This window comes from Crocodylus siamensis, chromosome 1 (assembly GCF_052110815.1).
Source record: "Crocodylus siamensis isolate JL-2025a chromosome 1, ASM5211081v1, whole genome shotgun sequence".
Taxonomy (NCBI): domain Eukaryota; kingdom Metazoa; phylum Chordata; order Crocodylia; family Crocodylidae; genus Crocodylus; species Crocodylus siamensis.
The window spans coordinates 320,917,102-320,938,187 of NC_143395.1; the positions used below are offsets into that span (position 1 = coordinate 320,917,102).

A 21,086-nucleotide genomic window follows, 5' to 3' on the forward strand; every position below is an offset into this window, starting at 1 on the left:
TGCCCTGCTTATTTAATGGCTGAGTTATTCCTTTGGCTAAATTAACTCTCAGCAATAATTCCCATCAATTACAGAAATACTTTATGATAGGGAAAATGTTATGTAAGCTCTGTGGTGTTTATAATGCTGCTTATTGCTGGTAGCAGGCTCCCTGAAAGCAGTGTCCTGCAGAGCAAACTGTTTCCAGGCTTCTAGATTAATGGTGTTATGTCCTTAACTTTGTCCTCCATTTTTCAACTGGATCTTTAGCTGGCATTTTTAATTTAGATTCAAGTTTTCCTGTCAGTCTTTTGTGTTATATTTTCTTCTCTTTTAACCTTTCATATGAATCAGAATTTATGTTTTTTGAAAACAAATATAGATTTTCATTCTTGCCCCTATGCCCTACCATTTATGCTGTTTATTAAAATAGTTCACAGAGGTTGGTAGCAGGATATTTATTAAGATTGTTTATGTGCATGGAAATATGTGGTGGTATGGTTATAAAGCCTTTGTCAGGAAGATTTGGGGATGGCTGAGAAGTGAAGGCATAAGTTGAGGTATGTATGTCATCCTCAAACATGTACCATTTATTTTTATACAGCACCGTTCTGTATTTTTATACTGTTGTCTTTGATGTTGCAGAATTTGAATTCCTCCTCACTGTTTATGACAGGCAGAATGATGACTAATGACCGTCTAGGAATACTTTGTCCTTTCCAGCTCTCACTTCTATTTCTCCAATTTGATTTCGGCTTCATTCATAAAATGATTTTCCTTTGTGTTGTTTGGCCACCATTCTCTTTCATTAGTGAAAGTATGGAATAAGATAAGGCTATATAAAATAATAATAATAAATCAGCTATTTTTGCAACTATTTGGCTTTAAGTTTTATTTGCTTTTTACTGTGAGAAGAGTTTCCTGGCATGGTGGATCAAAGCAGTAACAGAATCAGTTTTTAGGGAGGAGATAGAAAAATCTAGACTTCTCAACCTGCCCAAATTGAACCAAATCTCATTTGTGGGAGCAAAGATCTTCCTCATCAGGCAAAGGGAAATTGTTTACTGTGACTCTTACTAGGTCAGGTGTTTCACTAAGGCTGCTGATGGGTATTCAGTTAAAGGTGTGATGGGATTGAGCCATAGTCCCAACAATTGCACCTGCTGCCATGCCACACATTCATGACAAGACAAATGATTGTGGTTTGGGGATCAGATCCCAGTTGTGCCCCATTGCCAGTTCAGGAGGAGCCCAGGACCATGATACTAGGCTTCCCTTGAACTGGCAGGTAGTTGCCTGTGCTTCATGAATTTTATTATAACTTCACTGGGTGGCCAGTGCACTCATGTTTCAGAGCACCAGTCAGGTGATTGGGAGCAATGCAAATGTAAATATCAGCAGCTTTACCCAGCTTGTCATTTGAAAATTTGCTAACTGCACTCAATCCCATCATCCAGATCAGTAATGTATGGGGTTACCTCTAGGAGGATTCTTGTCAGAGCTGAATCAAGTTACTTCTTTTTTTTTCTGTGCCATTGTACTAGGATAATATTTCTTGATACCTAAAATAAAAATGGCTTGGTAGGGTCCTTAGTTTGCTTATTTATTTTTGGATTTTGATTCTCCACATTTTCTTAAAAGCACAGATCCACAGATAACATTGCTGAAATAACTGCAGTTATGTGTTAAAGCATAAGATTTAATCATGTAAAAGATCAAATGAAGTAGAAAAGTACAATATTTCTTTTCTAACTGTGATATCTAACCATCAGTGATAATTGGCATTGTCAGAAAAAATATGCAACCAAATTTTGGTGAAATTAAATTGCCTGCTTGGGTCTTATATTTACAAATGAAACCCATTTATCATAACATCATGAAAGAAAAAATTAAAAGAGCTTTCTTAAACATTAAAGGAGACAAACCATGTTTACTCTGAATACAGGATAAAAGCCATTAATAACTAAGGAAACTTATGATTAATAATTTGAGTTTGCTATTGTGTCGCTTTCAGTGCTGTTGTAGAGTATTACAAACATTTATGGCGCCTTGCTTTATGACGATAAGATACTTTACTTTTTATTATTACAACAGTTTTTCAGATTAGTGAACTGAGGCGCTGAAGTTAAGTAATTAACCCAAGACTGTAAATTAGATGGCTGAGTTGGGAACAGAATCCAGAAATCTCAATCCCAAACCCCTTCTATAATCACCAGGGATCCTGGTTTTCTCTGATAAAAAAAATCCCCAATTGTCAAATTAAAAAAATAACCTCAAATCCACATTTTTCCTTGATTAAAATGAAACAACACTAATCTGTTTTTGTAAGTGTTCATTCTTCACATTTGTCATTTTCAGTAGGACAAAATTTTAAAATGGGGATTCCCCAAGCCACTTTTATTTTGGTACCTAAATACAGAGTTTGATGCCTATCTCAAAACATCCAAGTTTCAAATTTTGGACTGGATAATAGTTTGGATAGTGAAATAATATCACTGGTTCTGATACGTTAGATATTCTATAAAACAGAACGTCAAACTTGTTTGACCCCTCAGAGCTTCCTATGGTCTAGATCCAGATTGCAGGGTTTCCCGTGGCCTGGATGTCCTGTGAGCAGCAGCATTAATTCCCATGCCTGCCAGAACCATTGTTTTTGGGCAGAACCTAGCGAGTTAATGTTGCTTCTATTTGCTTTCTTTTCTTCCTGCCTTCAATCTTAGTCAGCAGGGAAAACTCAAAACTGCATTTTTAGTGGTGGGTGTAGTAGTGTGGAGAGGGCAAGTGGTTTTAACTCCTTTGGTTCCACAATCATGCAGAAGCAGCAGCTCTGGCAGCTGCAAGGATTAACATCAGCCCCACAGGGGCTCTGGCATCCATGGCAACAAGCGCTATTAGCTCAATCCAGCCCTCAGAACTGGGCATCCCCACCTATGAGAACACCCTGCAGGCCAAATGACCGAACTCCATGGGCCAGATTCAGCCTGTGGGCCACATGTTTAACACTTCTGCTTTCAAATAAATACAGAGAAGGTTGAATAATGTTGGATCTACTTTATGCTTAAGTCAACAACTGGGAAATTGTTCAGGTTGATTTTAAGCCCTTAAAACACCATATATATGATAAAGAAGAATACTAGTTTAAATACAAGATAGTTGAGTAATATCAGTATTTTATTCTTACAGATCTTTGACCAGAGTTCCTGTAAACCAACAAATGAAAAATGAAATAGAGGAAAATCAGAAGGTTTGCCAGTTTTTTAAATTTTGCATAGAGTGACTATCAATTTAATAAGATTTCCTTATTAGCAAAGCAAATTACAACTTATTTCTAATGATGGAGAATTAATTACCATATTTTATCACATACACATGTCCTGGAATATAATATGCATCTTGTTTTTGAAAAGCAGAATATTTTTTCCCCGTGTTATAGCTGCATACAGCAGAGACAGAGCCCAATTTTCAGATGAGTCATCCTCCCTTTCCTACTTAACTAAAGCTTAAATAAGTGCTAGTGGATAGCAAAATTGCCTTAAGAAAGGTTGGTTTGATTAATGGAACACTAAGACCGTTAAAACAAAGGAGATGATCATTAACATCTCTGGAGTAAAGAATGATGCCTGAATAATAATGCCACAGCTGCTGCACTGTGGAGCAGGAATCAAAGCAGGGTTTTTTTTTCCAGTTAGAAAATCAGCTTTCCTGCTTAATACATGCATTCCAATGTGGGGGAAAAGGTGCGTGTGTATGCGAAAGAATACGGTATTTTCATTTTAATCTTTTTGTAAATTTCAGTATGGTAATAGATTTCAAACCTCACTTTTTCTTTACTTCTTTGGTGTTTAATTCCCTAACTCTTCTATGTCCACAACTAATGAAAGGATATATAGCATTGTTTCTAGAGCTTAGTGAACAACCGTGGGCATATTGAGATAAAAGGGAGCTCTCAGGGCTCATCATGTTGAGAAATCAGGTCATTAATGTTTAAATAATAGAAACAAAGGACTGGAATGAACCTCTTGGGACAGTTCCTTGCTGCTTTTCATTAACTGAAGTTTTATATATATAATATCTTATAGGGACGGGTTTTAATTTTAAATAAGCCATTCTAAGTCAAACATAAATCAGTAGACTATGCAAGTACATATATTACATACATATAGTATATGTTTTTCTATAAAAAATGTTATCTAGATTATGACGCATATACTGTATGAATTCTCATATATAGTGTGCTCTCCAAGTGAATTTATTCTTTTTTGTCTATGCTGCCTGAGTATGACCACATAAGAGCTCCTTTAACACTTCCGTTGCTGTCATATGTAACTCATTATTTTCTACTTCAGAGCCAGTTTGGGAAGTTTTTATACCTTTTCAAGTTTCCAAATCAGTTTCTGACTGTCTTTTATGAGTTTCCTTATTTAGTTTAAAAATTGTTCTCAATCAAGATACTGACATATTTGCCAACTATGATTCTGTTGATTTGCTATTACCATCTAAGTGAGGACTGATTGCCCAAATGGAGAATTATATCTGTCTGTGTATTAGGGATGTAAATATAATTTTAAAACATTACCCATGTAGCCTCCTCCTATTATATCAGTTAAATAGTCCAGTGGTCCCCTAGCAAAGGGGTAGGGTAGCATGGGGATCCTGGGCTGAGGGTGATATGTGGGATTGTGGCGAGTTCCACCACCAGCCAGGACTGAAGCCCTTGGCCACAGCAGGCTCCTCATAGTGAGTATGTGAGTGAGCAGGCAGCAGTGCCAGCAGCAGCAGCATGTGGCAGTGGGTTTTGGCAGTGCTGCCCAATAAGGGAGGAGCTCTGGCAGGGGCTGTTCAGAAAGTGATGTGGATCCAGACTGCAGCATCACATGGCTGCTGTGGCAGGCAGGTAGCTAGTGGTTACCTGGGGGAGTACAGCCAGGCAAAGTTGTGTAACATAGCTGGCAGGGCTTAAATAGGAGCAAACATAGTGGCAGAGTTGCCATCAGGTAGTGGCAGAACTGCCATCAGGGGTGGGCTGCATGGAACCAGTACCTCCCCACTCCCCATAGCACCATCAGGGGGATCTCACCTGCCAGGATAGCCATGCTGTACCCAGGCAGTGCCTGTAGTCTGCAGGATCCTGGAACCCCCAATAGCACCTCCTTCTTGCCAGCTCCTCGACAAGAATCTGTGTCAGATTGTCCAACTCAGAGGCATGTGGCAAACGGCTGTGGCATGCAGGATCACACCAATGCATTCACCTGTGGGCTGAGCACCCTCCACTAGGAGCCATGGCACTGGGTCAAGCCCTTGGTGAAAGCTAAGAGTCAGCATTTTCCAAAAGGTGCCTTGAGTCTAAAATGGTTGAGAACGAGTGGTCCATGAGCACATTTCTAGCTTCTGCCTTAAAGCAGAGCCTAAGGTTTATGTTTCATGCTGAATGTTACAACCCCTTGTCAGCTACTCCCTACTTTTAGTACAGGCCTAGTTTAAAGCTCAAGATCAATATTCCTATGTGTATAAAGAATCTTACAAGGGCTGACTGTGTCTGTGTCATTAAGCCAGTATTCTGACTGTTAAATAGGACCTCATCACTTCCAGTTTCTTAGCTCAGTCTGTGCTAAGGGGAACAGTTGTCAGCAGATTCTCAGATGACCTTGCTTTTGGCATGATAACCATCTCTCCACTTAGTTTTCTCTGTGTTACTTTGTTCTAATAGGCTACAGCAAGAAATAACTGTGTACTTTAATAACTTCAATCAAGCAGTCACTGAAACAATCTTAAACCTTAATCTTGATATTGGGTGAGTTGGAATTCACAGCACTCTGGGATTTCTGGTGGCATCTGCAGTGAAATTTAACTTAATATTATATATAAGAATTCATGCTGCCTATGCTTCATGGATTTTATTCTAACTTCACATACACAGTGTAATTTCACTCCCCTTCCAATGAAGCTTCCTATAGCAAGCTGAAGTAGGGCAATGTTTGTTCCACTTGCACTGGATTGTCTAAGGTTCCCTTGAATAGGGAGAACAAGGAAGAAATTACTGAACATACCTACAAAGAGGAACTCTGCCTAAATATTGAGATGATTTAATAACTAATATATTTTCAAAGTGTGTTAATGGATTACAGTTAACAACCCAACACAATATTATTGCACTTACAAAGAGTCTTCCCATTGAAAACCCAAACCTTGCTATGACTGGACATCAGTAGCTGAAAACTGAGCCTGTTTCCCATTAAACATACTTCACTGCTACACACTTACTTTACATGATTTAGACTGCCATTCAAACTTAATTTGGTGCACTGAAATTTGCAAAAAATACATGTAAAGGTCAAAGCAGCTAAGTACAGATTCACAGAAGTTTAGGGCTGGAAGGGACCTCATGAGCTCTTTGGGTCCAGTCCCCCTGCTCAAGGCAAGAAAGACTGCTGCAGCCCCTCTGCTCTAGACAGGAAAAACCCCAGCAAGGTGTGCATTGAGTCTCCTTTTGAAGGTCTCCAGGGTAGGTAAAGCACTGAAATCTGTTATGATGATCAGGTGATCAAGTTATGCATTCTTTAACAAATTTTAAAGAATTTCCGTGGTATGCATGCAACAGTTTTGCAGTTTGCAGTCCTTTAGCTGCTTCTTGCTTTTTGGTTGTGACATGGCTGAACTTTCTTTTTTTTACCCTTGGGCCTCAGCATTCCACAAACTTTTTTAATAGCCCCCTTTTAATTAGCTCCTAATTACAGTAACACTTTGTTTGACATATATGGTTAGCCACAATTTCATTATGTTGTTGTTGTAGTTGTTGTTTGTAACTTCCATATCATTTCACTTTTCTGCCCTAAAAATAGGAAGGAATGACTTCTTAGGAAAGATGAACAATAAAAAAAAAATGGAGTTTCTTTCAAGCCATTTTGAAGATGACCCTTGCAGAACTTTTTGGTACATTTCAGTAGTGAACTTCAGATGGTGTTCCAGATCATAGCTTTAAAACTTCTTTTCTGATTTCATCTTGGTCACATTTGTTACCAGATGTCCCAGAGAGAATGATACCTTATGAACTTGCAGGCAAATATTTTTTCAATAGCATTTCAAATATGTATTAGTGCAGTGGACTTTAAAATGTTTCAAAAGCATAGCACTTCAGTTACTGGAAACATATACAGTAGTTGTGCCCCGTGGTTGGAGTCAAAATCTTTGCAGCTGCATGCTCTCCTGCTGCTGTCTTCAGTTATATGGATTGTCCCCCTCCATGCCAGAACCAGGAGACCAGAAGCAGAAAGGTGTGGGGATACTGGACACTGAAGAGCTGGGTTCCAAGCTCCAAGAGCAGGGTTGGGAGGGTAAGATCTTGAGGCTGCAGCAGGTTGTGGGTGTATCTGATTTCCCAGTGAGGGGACAAGGGTCCCACAACTATGGTGAGGATCTCTAGTCTCCTGGCAGCAGGGATGAGGAGGTCTCTAGTTTTGGGCAGTGTGGGCAATCTGGGAGAGCAGAGGTGGAGCTGTGGGAGACGGTCTACTAAACAGCCTGTCCTGTTCTTCATCCTACTCCTGTTGTTGCTTGTGGGGAGAAAGGAGCACTGTAGAATTGCTGAAGGACCCAGGCTTCCGTGTCACAATCCACACAACATACATGTAAGAAGAAGCAAAGTGCTGATGAGTAGTGCCTCATTCCAATAGGTAATATTTTGGAACATTTCTTCCATTTTTGGAACTCTCCAAAGGGCACATACATCTTCATGGCTTGTACTTCAAAGGCGTCTTGAAATGCTTTCTGCACTTCAAGACATATAATAGGAAGCTAGCATCAAACTCAAACACAGAATGATTATCCTATCTCATAAAATCTACCCAGAAGATGATTGTTTATGTAAATTGTAGAGGTGCACCGATACATTGGTCCTATATCATATCAGTACTGGTAAAAGGAAAATTGACATTACTGGGAATTGTTTTTTTTCAACTGATGTGGCTTATAATGTTAAATGTCACATGCATGCATGGAGCTGCAGTGCAGTATGCAGGTGGCCAAGAGTGCAGCCCGGCAGTGTGGAGAGCAGTGTCTGGCTGGTAAGGCAGTTGTTGGGGAAGGGGTGTGGGGGAAGGAAGGGGCATTGGGGGGGCAGACAAGGCCCCTGCAGTGAGAGAGGGAGTGGGGCTAGCGCTGGAGCAGGGGCAGGCGATGGGTTCTTCCCAGCATGGGGGAGCTGGGCTGTGCTGTGCTCAGGGCAGGCGGCAGTGGCGCTGGTAGACAGGTTATGGAGGGGGCTACAGCCACCCCAAAATTTGCCATAGCCCCCCTCCCAGTGCCACTGCCACCTGACTTGAGTGCAGCCTAGCCCACCCCTCTTGCCAGGAAGAACCCAGCACCACCCCCAACCCCAGCCTGCAGCAGAAGCCTGCCCCACCCTGTGTATAGATCTGGGGGGACGGGGGCATATGCCCCCTATGCCTTCCCGTGGTGCATGCAACAGTGGGAGACGCTCCTCCCCACCACCCGAAGGTCCCCTAGATGAGCTGTAGCTCTATCCTGCACCCCACCCCATCCCAACTGGTCAGCATCTGCCCCAGGGCCACTCCCTTCCTCACCTAGGGGGCCTCAGTCTGCCCCCCATTCCCCTTTCCTCCCTGCTTATCCCTTCCTTCGCAACAGACTTACCAGTCGGACACTGGTCTCCATGCTGCCGGGCCGCATATTGGCAATCATATTGTTATTGGCTAATATGGCTTAAAAATTGGTGATTGATATTGGCCTAAAAAGTCTCTATTGGTGCACCCCTAGTAAACTGTCTTGTATCTAGATCAGATTGCCCTTGTTTCATATGGTGGTGGGCAGCAAAATCCCTCTTGTTCCTTTTATGTGTGACAAGGTTTTCCAGCTCTTTATATAGTTTTAGTTATGGAAAAACAGACAGAAAATAAAAATAGGTCCTCCAGTAACAAATCCTACTTCTGAAATAAAAAGGAACAATAAATTTGTTATCATTATTAAAATCATTATAAAAAAACAAACTTTTCTGCGTGAATAAAAGTTGGGCCACTTCTCTAGACATCGCTGTTACGGCATTATAAATTGCCATGCAAGTTCTTGAGCTACAATACATCCATCTAGCAGCAGGAAAGATATGATCTCCTGCTGTGCATAACTGAATGATTTCCTTCTAATATAATGGAAGTTGGAAAGGTAATGGAAGGAAATGACTAAAAAGTATTAAAGGTTGAAAGGCATATGATGATTAGATGTAGTCAAAATTACATTCAGCAGTAAAAAGAGTCTGTAGTAAGGATTGCTGTAGGTGAATAAGACAAAAAAAGTTAAACACAGCTCATGACTCAATACAATAATTTGCTAACTGTTTAAGTAGCAATGCCTACATTATTGTCAGTATCAACCTCAGTTTTGGATGTTGAAAGAATGTGCATCAGAGCAGGACTGCTTTAGAAAGTAGTGAATATTGGGACGAAATTAATACCCCCTTGCAGAACTATGTATGTATTGTGAAAATTATATAATGAACATCACCTTCTGTCCCATCCAGTTCTTTCTTCCACAACATCTGAGGATTTGGAAACCTTTGAGACCCAGTTTCCTTACCTAGTGGCTGTTATCTGTATCTCTGTTCTTGTGTTTATAGTTTTATTTAAGGCCTCGTGGCATGGTCATTTGGGGGAGCTCCTGGAGCTCTTAACCCCTGGATTGTCCATATGTTAACACCTTAAAGTGGTTTTAACTACTCATTATGTGCCTCAAAGTTGCATCGCTCCAGGGCAGGATTATCTCTGAACCGCACTGCCCAGCTCCTGTTAAATTAAGGTGTGGCTACTCCCCAAGATGTGCCGCCCGAGTTCAAGTCCTCCAGTATCTCAATCTGTCATGCCCTTTAACCATAGAGTATGGATAGAAGCCTGTTCTGGCATACCTGCCCTCTAAGCCAGGTACACACGTTACACTTTTTCTGGTATAAGTGATCGAAACCCACTCTATACCCGTAAACAGAACAGAATTTCAGCACACACAAACTGGTTTAAAAATGATGGAGCCTGGTTTAAGATTTGGATCCCCTTGCCCCTCACACCAAAAATGAATGTGTATTCTGTTCACTATTGATCTAAATTAAGCTGCTTACAGAAAACCACATAACTTAGATCTATTCTGACTCAGGCTTTTTGAATGTCTGTACCTAGCCATAGTAGCAACTCGCAGCTACAGCTCCTATTCATGCCACTGCTCTCCAGGCCTCTGTTGGAAAGTCACAACAGTGATGGTGGGGGACAGTCAGAGAAGGTTTCTAAACTAAGGGCGTGACTACTCCAGAGTCTAAGCTGCCATTAACATTAATCAAGATTTGTGTGGCTCATAGCCTCAGATGTAATAAGGCTGTTAGTGTTAAACTTTGCTTACTTTGGATCAGCCAGTTACAGTCTTTTCCTTCACAGTTAGCAATATTAGCACCTAATTGTGTCCCTAAGCCTGTAGAATTCAGAACTATGCTTTTCAATAAGAAATCCACTATTGGTAAGAATATCAGCAACATTCAGTACTACAGTTCTGTTCCATTTGCTTGGTTTTCTCCTGAAGAGCTCTGTGATAATTCTGCAAGCTGCTGCCAAACTTTACTGATACAGGAATATGTATACTCTTACCAGTTGTTGCCAACTCATTAGAGTCTTTCAATTCCAGTAATATCAGAGATTGCACAGGGGCCACAGACATGGTGCAAATCTGGAATTCTCTGTGCTTGAGGGCTACAAGTCCTGTGTCAGGTCTTTTATCTAGTATTGTGTGGACTTAGATTTGGTTACCATTTAAGATTTATCTGCTGCTTCTCTATTGCTAATTAAGACCTGTTGGCTAAAACTTTGGTTTCATCAGCATGCAGTACTTCATCAGAAACATCCATTCAGAATTAAGTGCCTGAGAAATTTGTTTGGATGTCACTGGTTATAGACTCTGAGTCTTTTCTTTACACCCCTTCAGTTTGAGAGGCACTGGTAGCATGTGGCTCTTCATTCTTTTGTCCTGTGGAATGGTCCTTATCCCTCATTTCTGCATTTTTGTGCAACACAGGGTTTTGCAGTTTTGGCCTCTAACTTCCAGAACATGGGAATCAGTCTTCTGAGGAAAAAAGTCTTTCTGGAGATGTTGAGATCTTCTTCCCTCTCCTGCTGAAAGGACAATTTGTTTGTTAATGTGATCAAAGCAAATTCTTGTCCACATCTCCATTCTTATATAGATGCCCTGCCTGATAACTCCTGAGAATAGTAAATGAGGGTTCTTTCTGTGCAAATGAAGATTCTTTCTGTACAAAGAAGTTCAGGAAAATTTGAGTACTATCTTATCTTCCTCTAATTTTCTTACTGGAGGTTGTTTTACCTTTCCACTTACAGCAATACTTATGATTTTCATACGTGCATGAACTTAAGTTCTTGTAGTTTAAAAGATTAGTCACTTTTTACCTGGCATTTGGAATAAGGTTAAAATAGGAAGGTGCATGCTTATTCCATTTAACTAGCAGTGCTGCTGTGGTTTTGTAGTGCTTTAAAATAATTCATAGATGTTAGGGTTGGAAGGGACCTCAGTAGGTCATCAAGTCCAACCCCCTGCCTTGAGGAGGAAACAGCTCTGGGGTCAGACGACCCCAGCTCGGTGCTTGTCCAGTCTCCTCTTCAAGACCCCGAAGGTAGGGGAGAGCACCTCCTCCCTTGGAAGCCCATTCCAGATTCTGGCAACCTTTACTGTGAAGAAGTTCTTTCTAATGACCAACCTAAATCTGTTCTCCATCAACTTGTGGCCATTGTTCCTAGTTACTCAAGGGAGTGCCCTAGTAAATAGAACATCTCCTATTCCCTGCTGCCCTTGCCTGCTGAATTTATAGGCAGCCACAAGATCATTTCTCAGCCTTCTCTTGCGAAGGCTGAAGAGGTCTAGGTCCCTCAGTCTCTCCATGTTGGGCCTTGCCTGTAGGCCTCTTGAAGTGCGGTGCCCAAAACTGGATGCAGTACTCCAACTGCAGTCTGACCAGTGCTGCATAGAGGGGAAGTATCACCCCCCTGGACCTGTTCATCATGCATCTGCTAACGCATGATACAGTATGGTTAACCTTGTTAATCACTTTGTCACATTGACAACTCATGTTCATCTTGGAGTCAGCTATGACTCCAAGATCCCTTTCTGCTGCTGTGTTGCTGAGAAGATCATCCTCAGCCTTTAAGTGTGCTGGTGGTTCTTTTTGCCCAGGTGCAGCACTTTGCACTTGTCTTTGTTGAACTGAATCCTGTTTCATTATTCCCATTTTTCTAACCTGTTCAGATTCTCCTGGATCTGTTCCCTACCCTCTGCTGTGTTAACCCTTTGATAATTTGGTATCATCTGCAAACTTGGACAGGGTGCTCTTCACACCCTCGTCCAAGTCACTGATGAAGACACTGAATAGCACTGGTCCAAGGACTGAAACTTGTGGGACTCCACTGCCCACATCTTTCCAGGTTGATATTGACCCATCCATCACCACTCTCTGGGTGCGACCCCTAAGCCAGTTTGCCACCCACTTGACCAAGTAATCATCTACATCACAGCCTGTCAGTTTATTTACAAGAACAGAATGAGATACTGGATCAAAGGCCTTCTTAAAGTCTAGGTAGATGACATCTACCTCGGTTCCTGCGTCTAAGAATTTTTGTGTCCTGGTCGTAAAAAGAAACAAGGTTAGTCAGGCAGGATTTACCTGCTGATTCCTGCTGGTCTACCTGAATCCATGCTGATTTCCTTTCAGCATTATTTCCCTTGCTGGACTCCCACAAATGTAATACGTAATGATTTTTTCCAGAGTTTTCCCAAGGATGGAGGTGAGACTAACTGTCCTATAGTTTCCTGGTTCCTTCCTCCTTCCCTTCTTGAAAACAGGGACCGCATTGGCCCCTTTCCAGTCCTCTGGGACCTGACCGGAGCACTACGAATGCTCGAACAGCCATGCCAGTGACTCTGCTATGACATTGGCCAGTTCGTTCAGCACCTTTGGATGACGTTCATCCATGCCCGCTAATTTGAATACATCCAGCCCCTCCAAGCGCCCCTTCACTAATTCTGTGCTAACAGTTGGTGGGCTGGTGTCCCTCCTGCGTCTCTCTATGATCCAGTTGAGAGATTTGTCTTGGTCTGTGTCTAGGAATACAGATGCAAAGAACTCATTGAAGAGCACAGCTTTGTCCCCTCTCTGTCACCAATTGCCCGAGTTTGTCTTGTAGGGGTCCTATGCTACTCCGCACCTTCCTTTTACTCCCTATATACCTGAAGGACTTTTTCTCCTCCTTAATTTTTGTTGCCAGCCTAAGTTCTAATCCTGCTTTGGCCTTCCTAACTGACTTCCTACAGGTGCAAGCCTGGGAGGTATACTCCTCCTTGGTACCTCCTGTTTCCACAGCCTTTCTTTGCTTTTAGGCTTTCCTGGACTTCCTGTTCAGCCAAGAGGACTTCTTGGCCCCTTTTATGTGCAATGAGATTGTCTACGCCTGTAGGATCACTCCCTTGAGGAATGACCACCCTTCATGGACCCCCATTTTGCCAATGCTCTTGAGCTTAAATGCCTCACTAACTAATCTCCTGAGCACACTGAAGTTAGCATTTCTGAAGTCTAGGACTTCAGCCCTACTGGTTAGTTTACCCACCCTTCGCTGGATCGTGAATTCAGTCAATCGATGGTTACTATCCCCTAGGTTACCTTGTACCTGAAGATTTTGCACCAGGTCATCCCCTGTAGCTAACACCAAGTCCAGCAAGGTGTTTCCCCTAGTGGGAAAAGATAAATGGGAAAACTAATTGAATGCCTATTTTGAGAACATTCAGAAGAAATCTTTTAACAGTGTATAATGAAGTTTTAACCTCTTTGATATTGTTGCATATTCTTATTTCTTAGATGTGTACGCCTCAAAAGTTTGTTTCAGGTGGCTACTAGAAAAATTTCCGTGAAGGAAGTAGTAGCTAGTTACATCACTGAAAAACAGTGTAGCCTTACAAAATAAACAAAATTTTGCTAAAATCTTGTTGGTCTAATAAAAGATATCATCTCTACTATGAGTCCTGAATATCTTACAAATAAGGCTATCCTATTTCTTCATCTAAGCAAAGGGATAAACTTGCGGGCACATAAAAATCCCTCTTCTTTGGAGGTCCTTGGTGATTTTTGCAGCAAGCAGTAATACAGTAGTCAAAAATAGAATTGAACTTCCTCCGGCCAGGTAGCTCAAGGAAGTGTAAATGTCAGAACATTTAAATAGTAACTTTAATGTTGCTGTTGATAACTAAAATCAGCAACAAGGTAAAAGGTGAGTGGGAACTGTGTTAACACCCTTTTAACATTCCAGAGCCTTGCCCCAGGGCTTAATGATGTTGTTACTGCTTGTGGTCTGAATCTAGCCCATAAGAAGCCCTGGAGTTCAGATCTGGCCTGTTAAAAGACCCATAATTAAGATGTAGCTTGTGGGGGACAAATGAGTTTGACATCCCTAATCTAAACATAATACTGCATCCTACATCCCTCATGCAGGATCTAGTTCTGGCATTTCTTAGGTGTAGATTGTGAACTATGAGAGAGAATCCTGTTATATTTCCCATCAATGCAAGATTCCCAACAACTGTAAGGAGACTAAGGAATAAGATGTATTCCCCTTTACTTTTTCTACTGCTTCAATGATCTGGCAGGATGGTTTTTAAAGTATACCTTCTCTTATTTCTCATTCTTCTGGTATCTGTCAGCCTTTTTCTACTCTAATTGTCTCACTCATTTGCTGTTATGCCTTCTGGTTGCTCTCTGGTTCCTCTCCCCTCCCAGTAAACTGTGGGATATGATTTTTCTTTCTGACCAAGCTTCTTCCAACATTATATAGAAAGCCTTGTAGGTGAGTTGTATGCCTCCAGTGATAGGAAGAAATCTCTTTTAAGTTCTGTGTAGAGGTCTGAAACTGATAGGTGGGGGTCTCCTTGCTGCCCTTTCAGACAATCAGTACTGCCTTATCCCATGCATTGATTTGGAGGTTAACTATCTTGTAGCTCTTCTACATACCTGTCTCTGCTCACTGTTCCTGAAAAATAAATCCACACCAGTGCAAATTCAGAGAAGTTCTTGAATAATTTATTGGAGAGTATACATATGTGCTTCCTCCAAATAATGCAATTGTAGAGTCATCTATGGTTTGTGAAACAGGAAGTACCATAGGCCATTAGCAGAAGACAGGTGCTATTAAATGCTCAAAGGAAACGCATGGGAAATATACAGGAAAATATTTTTTAATTAAATTTCTTACAATTTTCACAGTTTCATTTGTTATCTACAGTATAAGATGTAGAGGAAATATCTTTATACAGAAGTGGAATTTTATATTTGACAATGTCTCTTAAATGTTGCATTTAATGAAATGACAGTTGTCTTAGGAATATGTTTTCAGTATTTATACTTTACTCTTTGCTAACAATTCATTAGTATATAGCACAATATAGAATTTTTTTGGTTTAGCTATTGTTGCATGAAACTTGCATGGATGGATAGTTTTTCAAAGTTTGAGTGGTACTTTCCTTCATTTGCTGAGTATTATGAATTTTCTACTGGCAAATATTAAGAATATGTCTTTGGTTTGAATTTGCCTGATTTCTATAGCTTTTGTTTATATTAGGCATTAATATATTACTAATATATTAAGTCCTGATTATGAAAGAACATTGCCTGGAACTTTCCTGCCAGATTTTTCAGAAAGTCAGTGGGTTAGATATAAATATTGTGGAACACATAGCAAATTGTTACAGTAGGATTTATTTCAAGTTCTAAATACATGACTGATTGTTTACTGTTGACTAGGGTGGTCATCATAGAGAGCAGTCTGGTAGTGCTCTGCCCTCTATTGATATGAAACCGGACACATAGAGGCATCGAGTTTCGTATCAATAAAGGACAAAGGAGCAGAAAACCGGAATGTCCTCTATGATGATCACACTGCTGTTGACTTGCACCTAAGTAAACTAGCGGTTTTTCCCTTTGTGTTTCAAGCATTTCCATGAAACACTTGGTATTCAGCCTGGAGAAGCACGTTTACTTCTAAACGGTCTTCATATTGACCTGGATTTTCATGATCCATTTAGGTAAGAACTTAATTACTGAATTTATTCTTTAGTTTCCAGATTTTTGCATAATGAGTTAACTTTTACTCACAGTGGAACACAAATTTAAATAAGTCCAGTAAAGATTTAAAATGCTGGTGTACTTTTGGTTTGCCTTTGTTATGCAAATATTCTCTGATGATATATAATATCATTTTCCTTTGGAAAATGTTTTTTTATAATATGGACAACTTACCATGTGAAATGAAATTATAGTGTAAGAAATATTGTATGCATATGTAGAAGAGGTGGCAAAAATGATGTTTTCTGAAAAATGAAATTACTGTATGTACCTGCATACCATTCACACCCTTTTCCCAAAAATTAGGCATTCCATTATGGGGCTGAGTTTTAACTGAGGATGATTTTAACTGATTTTTGCGCTGGCATGAAGGTATAGAAATGCTGTAATGGATGCCAGGGTTGACAGTGTGCTTGGCTTCAGCTGCATGCAGGAGGGTGGAATCTGGTGTTACTCACTCTCTCCTTGAAAGCTCTGTAGCTTAAGCTTTAACCTTGTCACATCTGCTGCTGAAGTAGTTGCAGCTTTTGTCTGGGCATCAGAAGGATACTGCTGCCAGTTCACTACTAGAGGCTTTGAAAGTTAGTTTGAGCTATAGAGCTTGCAAGGAGAGAATGAATGATGAAAAGTAGACTTTGTCCCTGCTTGTGTGGCCTGAATTCAGCCATGACTGTCAAAATCTTGTTTTCTTCATTCTGCCTTCCCAAAACAACTTGTGTGTGTTATTTGCAGGGAGCAGTTGTGAGATATGTGAGAAAACATGTACATGCTTGGTAATTTTTTTAATTAGTGCATGTGAAAATCAAGGCAGTCTGCTAAGAATTACAGTTTGAATCACATTAGTTTTCAATAATATTTAAAAGCATGAATAATTAATTCTATATTGTTTTAGTACTGTATTTTCTCTCACACCACGTGCACCAAATAGTACACACATTAGTTTTGGGAAAGAAGAATGAAGGAAAAAAACATTTTTCCAAAGTTGTGGTTGAATAGACCAGGAACAGAGCTTGATCTTCAGCTTACTCGCCCTTCCTTTCCTGCTCAGATAAAACCTACAGTTTTAACCAAGGTTCCCTCTAAGGTGCGCGCATGCGTGGCCACGCACGACTGAAGTGTGGTCACGCACAGCCTTTTCAAGGCCGCACACCAGTAGAGCCTGGGGCAGGAGCCTGGCGCGGGCTCCACCAGCTCCAGGGAAGTGCTCCACTCCCCCGCATCAGGGGTGGAGCACTTCCCCAGAGCTGGCAGAGCCCACTCCAGCCCCCAGCCTCACCCTCCATCCCTGCCTTGCCTCACCTCGGGGAGGAGCCGCTGCCTGCCCTGAGTGAGGCTCTGCCAGCTCTAGAGCACTGTGGGACAGCACCCCTCCCCCCAGGCTCCAGCTTAGTTAGTGGAACATAAAGGCCATTAAAAAAAAGACCTGTTGAATGGCTTGAGTTATTAAGTCAATTGTTTTCTTCAGCTCTGCCTAAATAGAAGTGCCACAGCTGCTGCTAGGCAGTTGTTCTTAAACTTTAAACTTTGAAGCAGGGATCAAAGTTGGATGCGACTACACTACTGCACCTCCTGGATCTGCTCTGCTGGACTCTGCCCTTCCCTCCATATGGAGGGAAGAGAAAGAAAAGAAAGAACAGCTACCTTACAGCATCTCCATGCTTCTGTTCTTGGCAGAAAATCAACTTCCCAACTTCAGACACCTCAGTTTTTGAAAGCTATTTTTGGGGGGGAAAGATACATATGGTAGACAAATAAATATGGTAACTAATAAGCTTTTTTCATCATAAGCTTCTTTCAAATCATCTTACTGTTAGACATACTGTTGTTAAGGCTGGTTGTTTGTTAAGCTGCCCCAGCTTACCACAGAATTCTAAAGAAATTTGGGATTTTAAAGTGATTATTCACTCATCCTCTATGGAGTTGCTTCTGCTTTCTTGCTTAAAATGAAATTTCCAGTTTTCATGGTTGCAACAATGATTTTCTAAATGTTTCTAAATGTAACCAATCATCCTGTCATCCAATGGTGTCATCTTAAATCCCACAGACTGCTTCTACAGAGTATTTCTTTTTTGTTTATATAAAGATGTACTTGGAAGTAACATAAGATCTTGAAAATCCTATGAATTAGTATATAATCTATTTTTTCAAAGCAGCCATTGTATTATTTATTTTTTATTATCACTATTTAACGTGATTTATGGATTTTTCTACATGAATGAATTTAATATGTATTTATAGCTTTTCTAAAGTAAAAAAATATTTACAGTGACTGGAAAACAATGTATGCTGCACTCCATTTTAAAATTAAAAATGTGATGTTTGCATGTTTTTCCATAATAAAGCTATGATTTTTCCATATATTTTCTTGGACAGACAACTAGACTTATTCCTGTTCTCTAAAAGAATGTGGAAATGTAGTTAAAGTTATATCCTTAATGCTATTTGGAAAGAGGTTTAAAAAGGATGAAAGGATGAAACTATATTAAAAACAAATTAGTTCATTGCAGGGGAAAGTGTGTCTTTTGCAATATTTTTATCATTGAAAATATCCTTTGCTGCTTCAATTTTTTTATTTTCCTTTATGTCATCATAAATGCTTACGTGCAAAACTGTGCATTCTGTTTTAATAATAAGTATTTTAGAAACTCTTAAGATGGAGGGAAAAGTTATGCATGGTCTTCATGAACTTGGAATCAAAGAGGAGGTTCTTAGCAAACTTAGGAAATTAGATATCCATCCTGCAAATGGTGGTTATGCATTAGATATTCGTCATTCTTCAATAACAGTGAGTAAACAATTAATGGCTTAGTATTAAAAATATATATTTGATGATGTGATACAGTTTGCCAGTCTATATTTTGGTGATACATGTGTCTTTTACATACTTTCTGTTCTGTCAATTTTTGAGTTTAAAGACTAGTAAAAACATTAAATGTCAATAAGAAATGTAAAATACTCTGCAGGGGTAGCTGTATACCTATCACAATATTGATATTGTATTAATAATATCCTTTACTCTATGACTCATTATAAGATTTGAATTCAAAAAATGCTTAGAAGAAAACAGGACTTGTTAAATATCCACTCTGATATTTGTTGATGATGACATTTACATTTAACTAGTGTTTTATTTAAGAAACTGAGGCTTAAACCAAATAGTAATTTAGCCACACAGTACATTTAGGAAGTAGCTGAAGTTGAAGTAGGCATGTAAATATCCACTGATTTCCCATTGACTTTGATGGGAGGTTAGTTTAAAATAGGAGATATATGTCTAAATAACTTTTAGCTCCTAGCCACTAACATTCACTCACTGAGGCATGGAAACTGAGGCATGGAAAACTTAAGTATTTTGCCCATAGGTCCCCAATAATTCAGTGACAAAGACCCATCTTAAGTTTCCAGTCCTCTTTTTTTAACCACTAACCATATTCCTTCACTTTTAAAATTCTATCATAGTACTAGATACATTTTTTCATATAGCTTGTATACAACTAGAAAATATTAATATTTTCATCTGAAGGCACCATATTTCATTCCTTTATTAATTATGCACAGACATCTATGGAAAACAATTAAATAACAATCTATTATAACAAATGATATATGTCCTTTCAATTGAGGAAAAGATTGAAAAATAAAAACCTCATGGGATGCCAAATTGCCTCCTTATTGAAAAGTATATAAAAACTGATGATAATTGACCCAGATGTAATTACTTGTATATTGTGATATATATTATATGCTCCCATGGGTGAGAGAGTATTATTTTTATTTGCTTTATATGGTCTTTGTGCTGTGAGAGGAATTTTTACACTTTGAAACTGATTTTAGTCATATTGCAACACAGAATTATAACTGTTTCTTCTAATGGTAGTGCACCTCTATTTTTGTAAAAATAATCTTAACTAAGAGTCCATTTTAATGTTGATATTAACTTCAGTTAGACCTCACAAACCTGCAGTGGTGGTTACCCATGTATCTTTCATTTTTATAAAAAATGTTCTTTCTACCAAAGCATTCTGAGCATCTGATGGAGTAGATTGCTGCCCATGAAAGATCATACCTCTCTGAACTAGTTAGTCTGTAAGATGCCACTGTGCTGTACCTTCTGCCTCAGAACCTCTAAGAATTTTATTTATTTAAAGAAAAATAAATTAACATTGCTTTCAGCAATTGTGGGAAATATGACACACCACTGTTTTAAAATATGTAATAATTATGTACTATCATATTTTATTTTGGGTAGTAACATTCTATAACTTTTTAAAAGTGTCAGTACAGGCATACCTCGGAGATATTGCGGGTTTGGTTCCAGACCACCGCAATAAAGCGAATATCGCAATAAAGTGAGTCACACAAATTTTTTGGTTTCCCAGTGCATATAAAAGTTATGTTTACACTATACTGTAGTCTATTAAGTATGCAATAGCATTATGTCTAAAAAAAACAATGTACATACCTTAATTAAAAAATACTTTATTGCTAAAAAATGCTAACCGATGGAAAAATGGCGCCAATAGACTTGCTCGACGCAGGGTTGCCACAAACCTTCAATTTGTAAAAAACGCAATATCTGCGAAGCGCAATAAAGCGAAGCGCAATAAAATGAGGTATGCCTGTATTTCTGTGGTGTGCTCATCATTGCCTTTATTGAGGAAAACAGAAAAGCATGAATAATTAGTTGAAGTCAGTGACGTGTTTAAAATTGGACCTAGTTGACAATAAAGAAAAAGTTTTGTACTTTGGGAACAACTTCTCTTCGGGCATTTTTACACGTGCAAGCACTGTAGCACCGGAAAGCATCCGGTGCTGCAACACTTGCAGTTGTATAAGCGGCGAAATGCGCATCAGCATGCAGAAAATGGTGGTGGTCTACTTTTAAACCAGAACACATAGAAGATGTTTTAGTTCAAAAGCACACTGCTGCCATTTTCTCCATGCTGAT

The 21,086-nt window shown here is 39.7% G+C and overlaps 1 protein-coding gene across 2 annotated transcripts in view; it reads left to right on the top strand.

Moving 5' to 3' along the window:
• Window positions 1-21,086, top strand: part of UGGT2 (UDP-glucose glycoprotein glucosyltransferase 2) — a 241,848-nt gene that overhangs the window by 61,830 nt on the left and 158,932 nt on the right. For both annotated transcript variants that reach the window (XR_016438638.1, XM_090023359.1), the window contains exons 10-12: window positions 3,163-3,223; window positions 16,007-16,098; window positions 18,773-18,923. Coding sequence is in view for 1 of the 2 variants with exons in the window: in XM_090023359.1 (XP_089879485.1) it covers window positions 3,163-3,223; window positions 16,007-16,098; window positions 18,773-18,923 (304 nt within the window). In the remaining variant the exon portion in view is untranslated. The remainder of the gene's footprint in view (window positions 1-3,162; window positions 3,224-16,006; window positions 16,099-18,772; window positions 18,924-21,086) is intronic.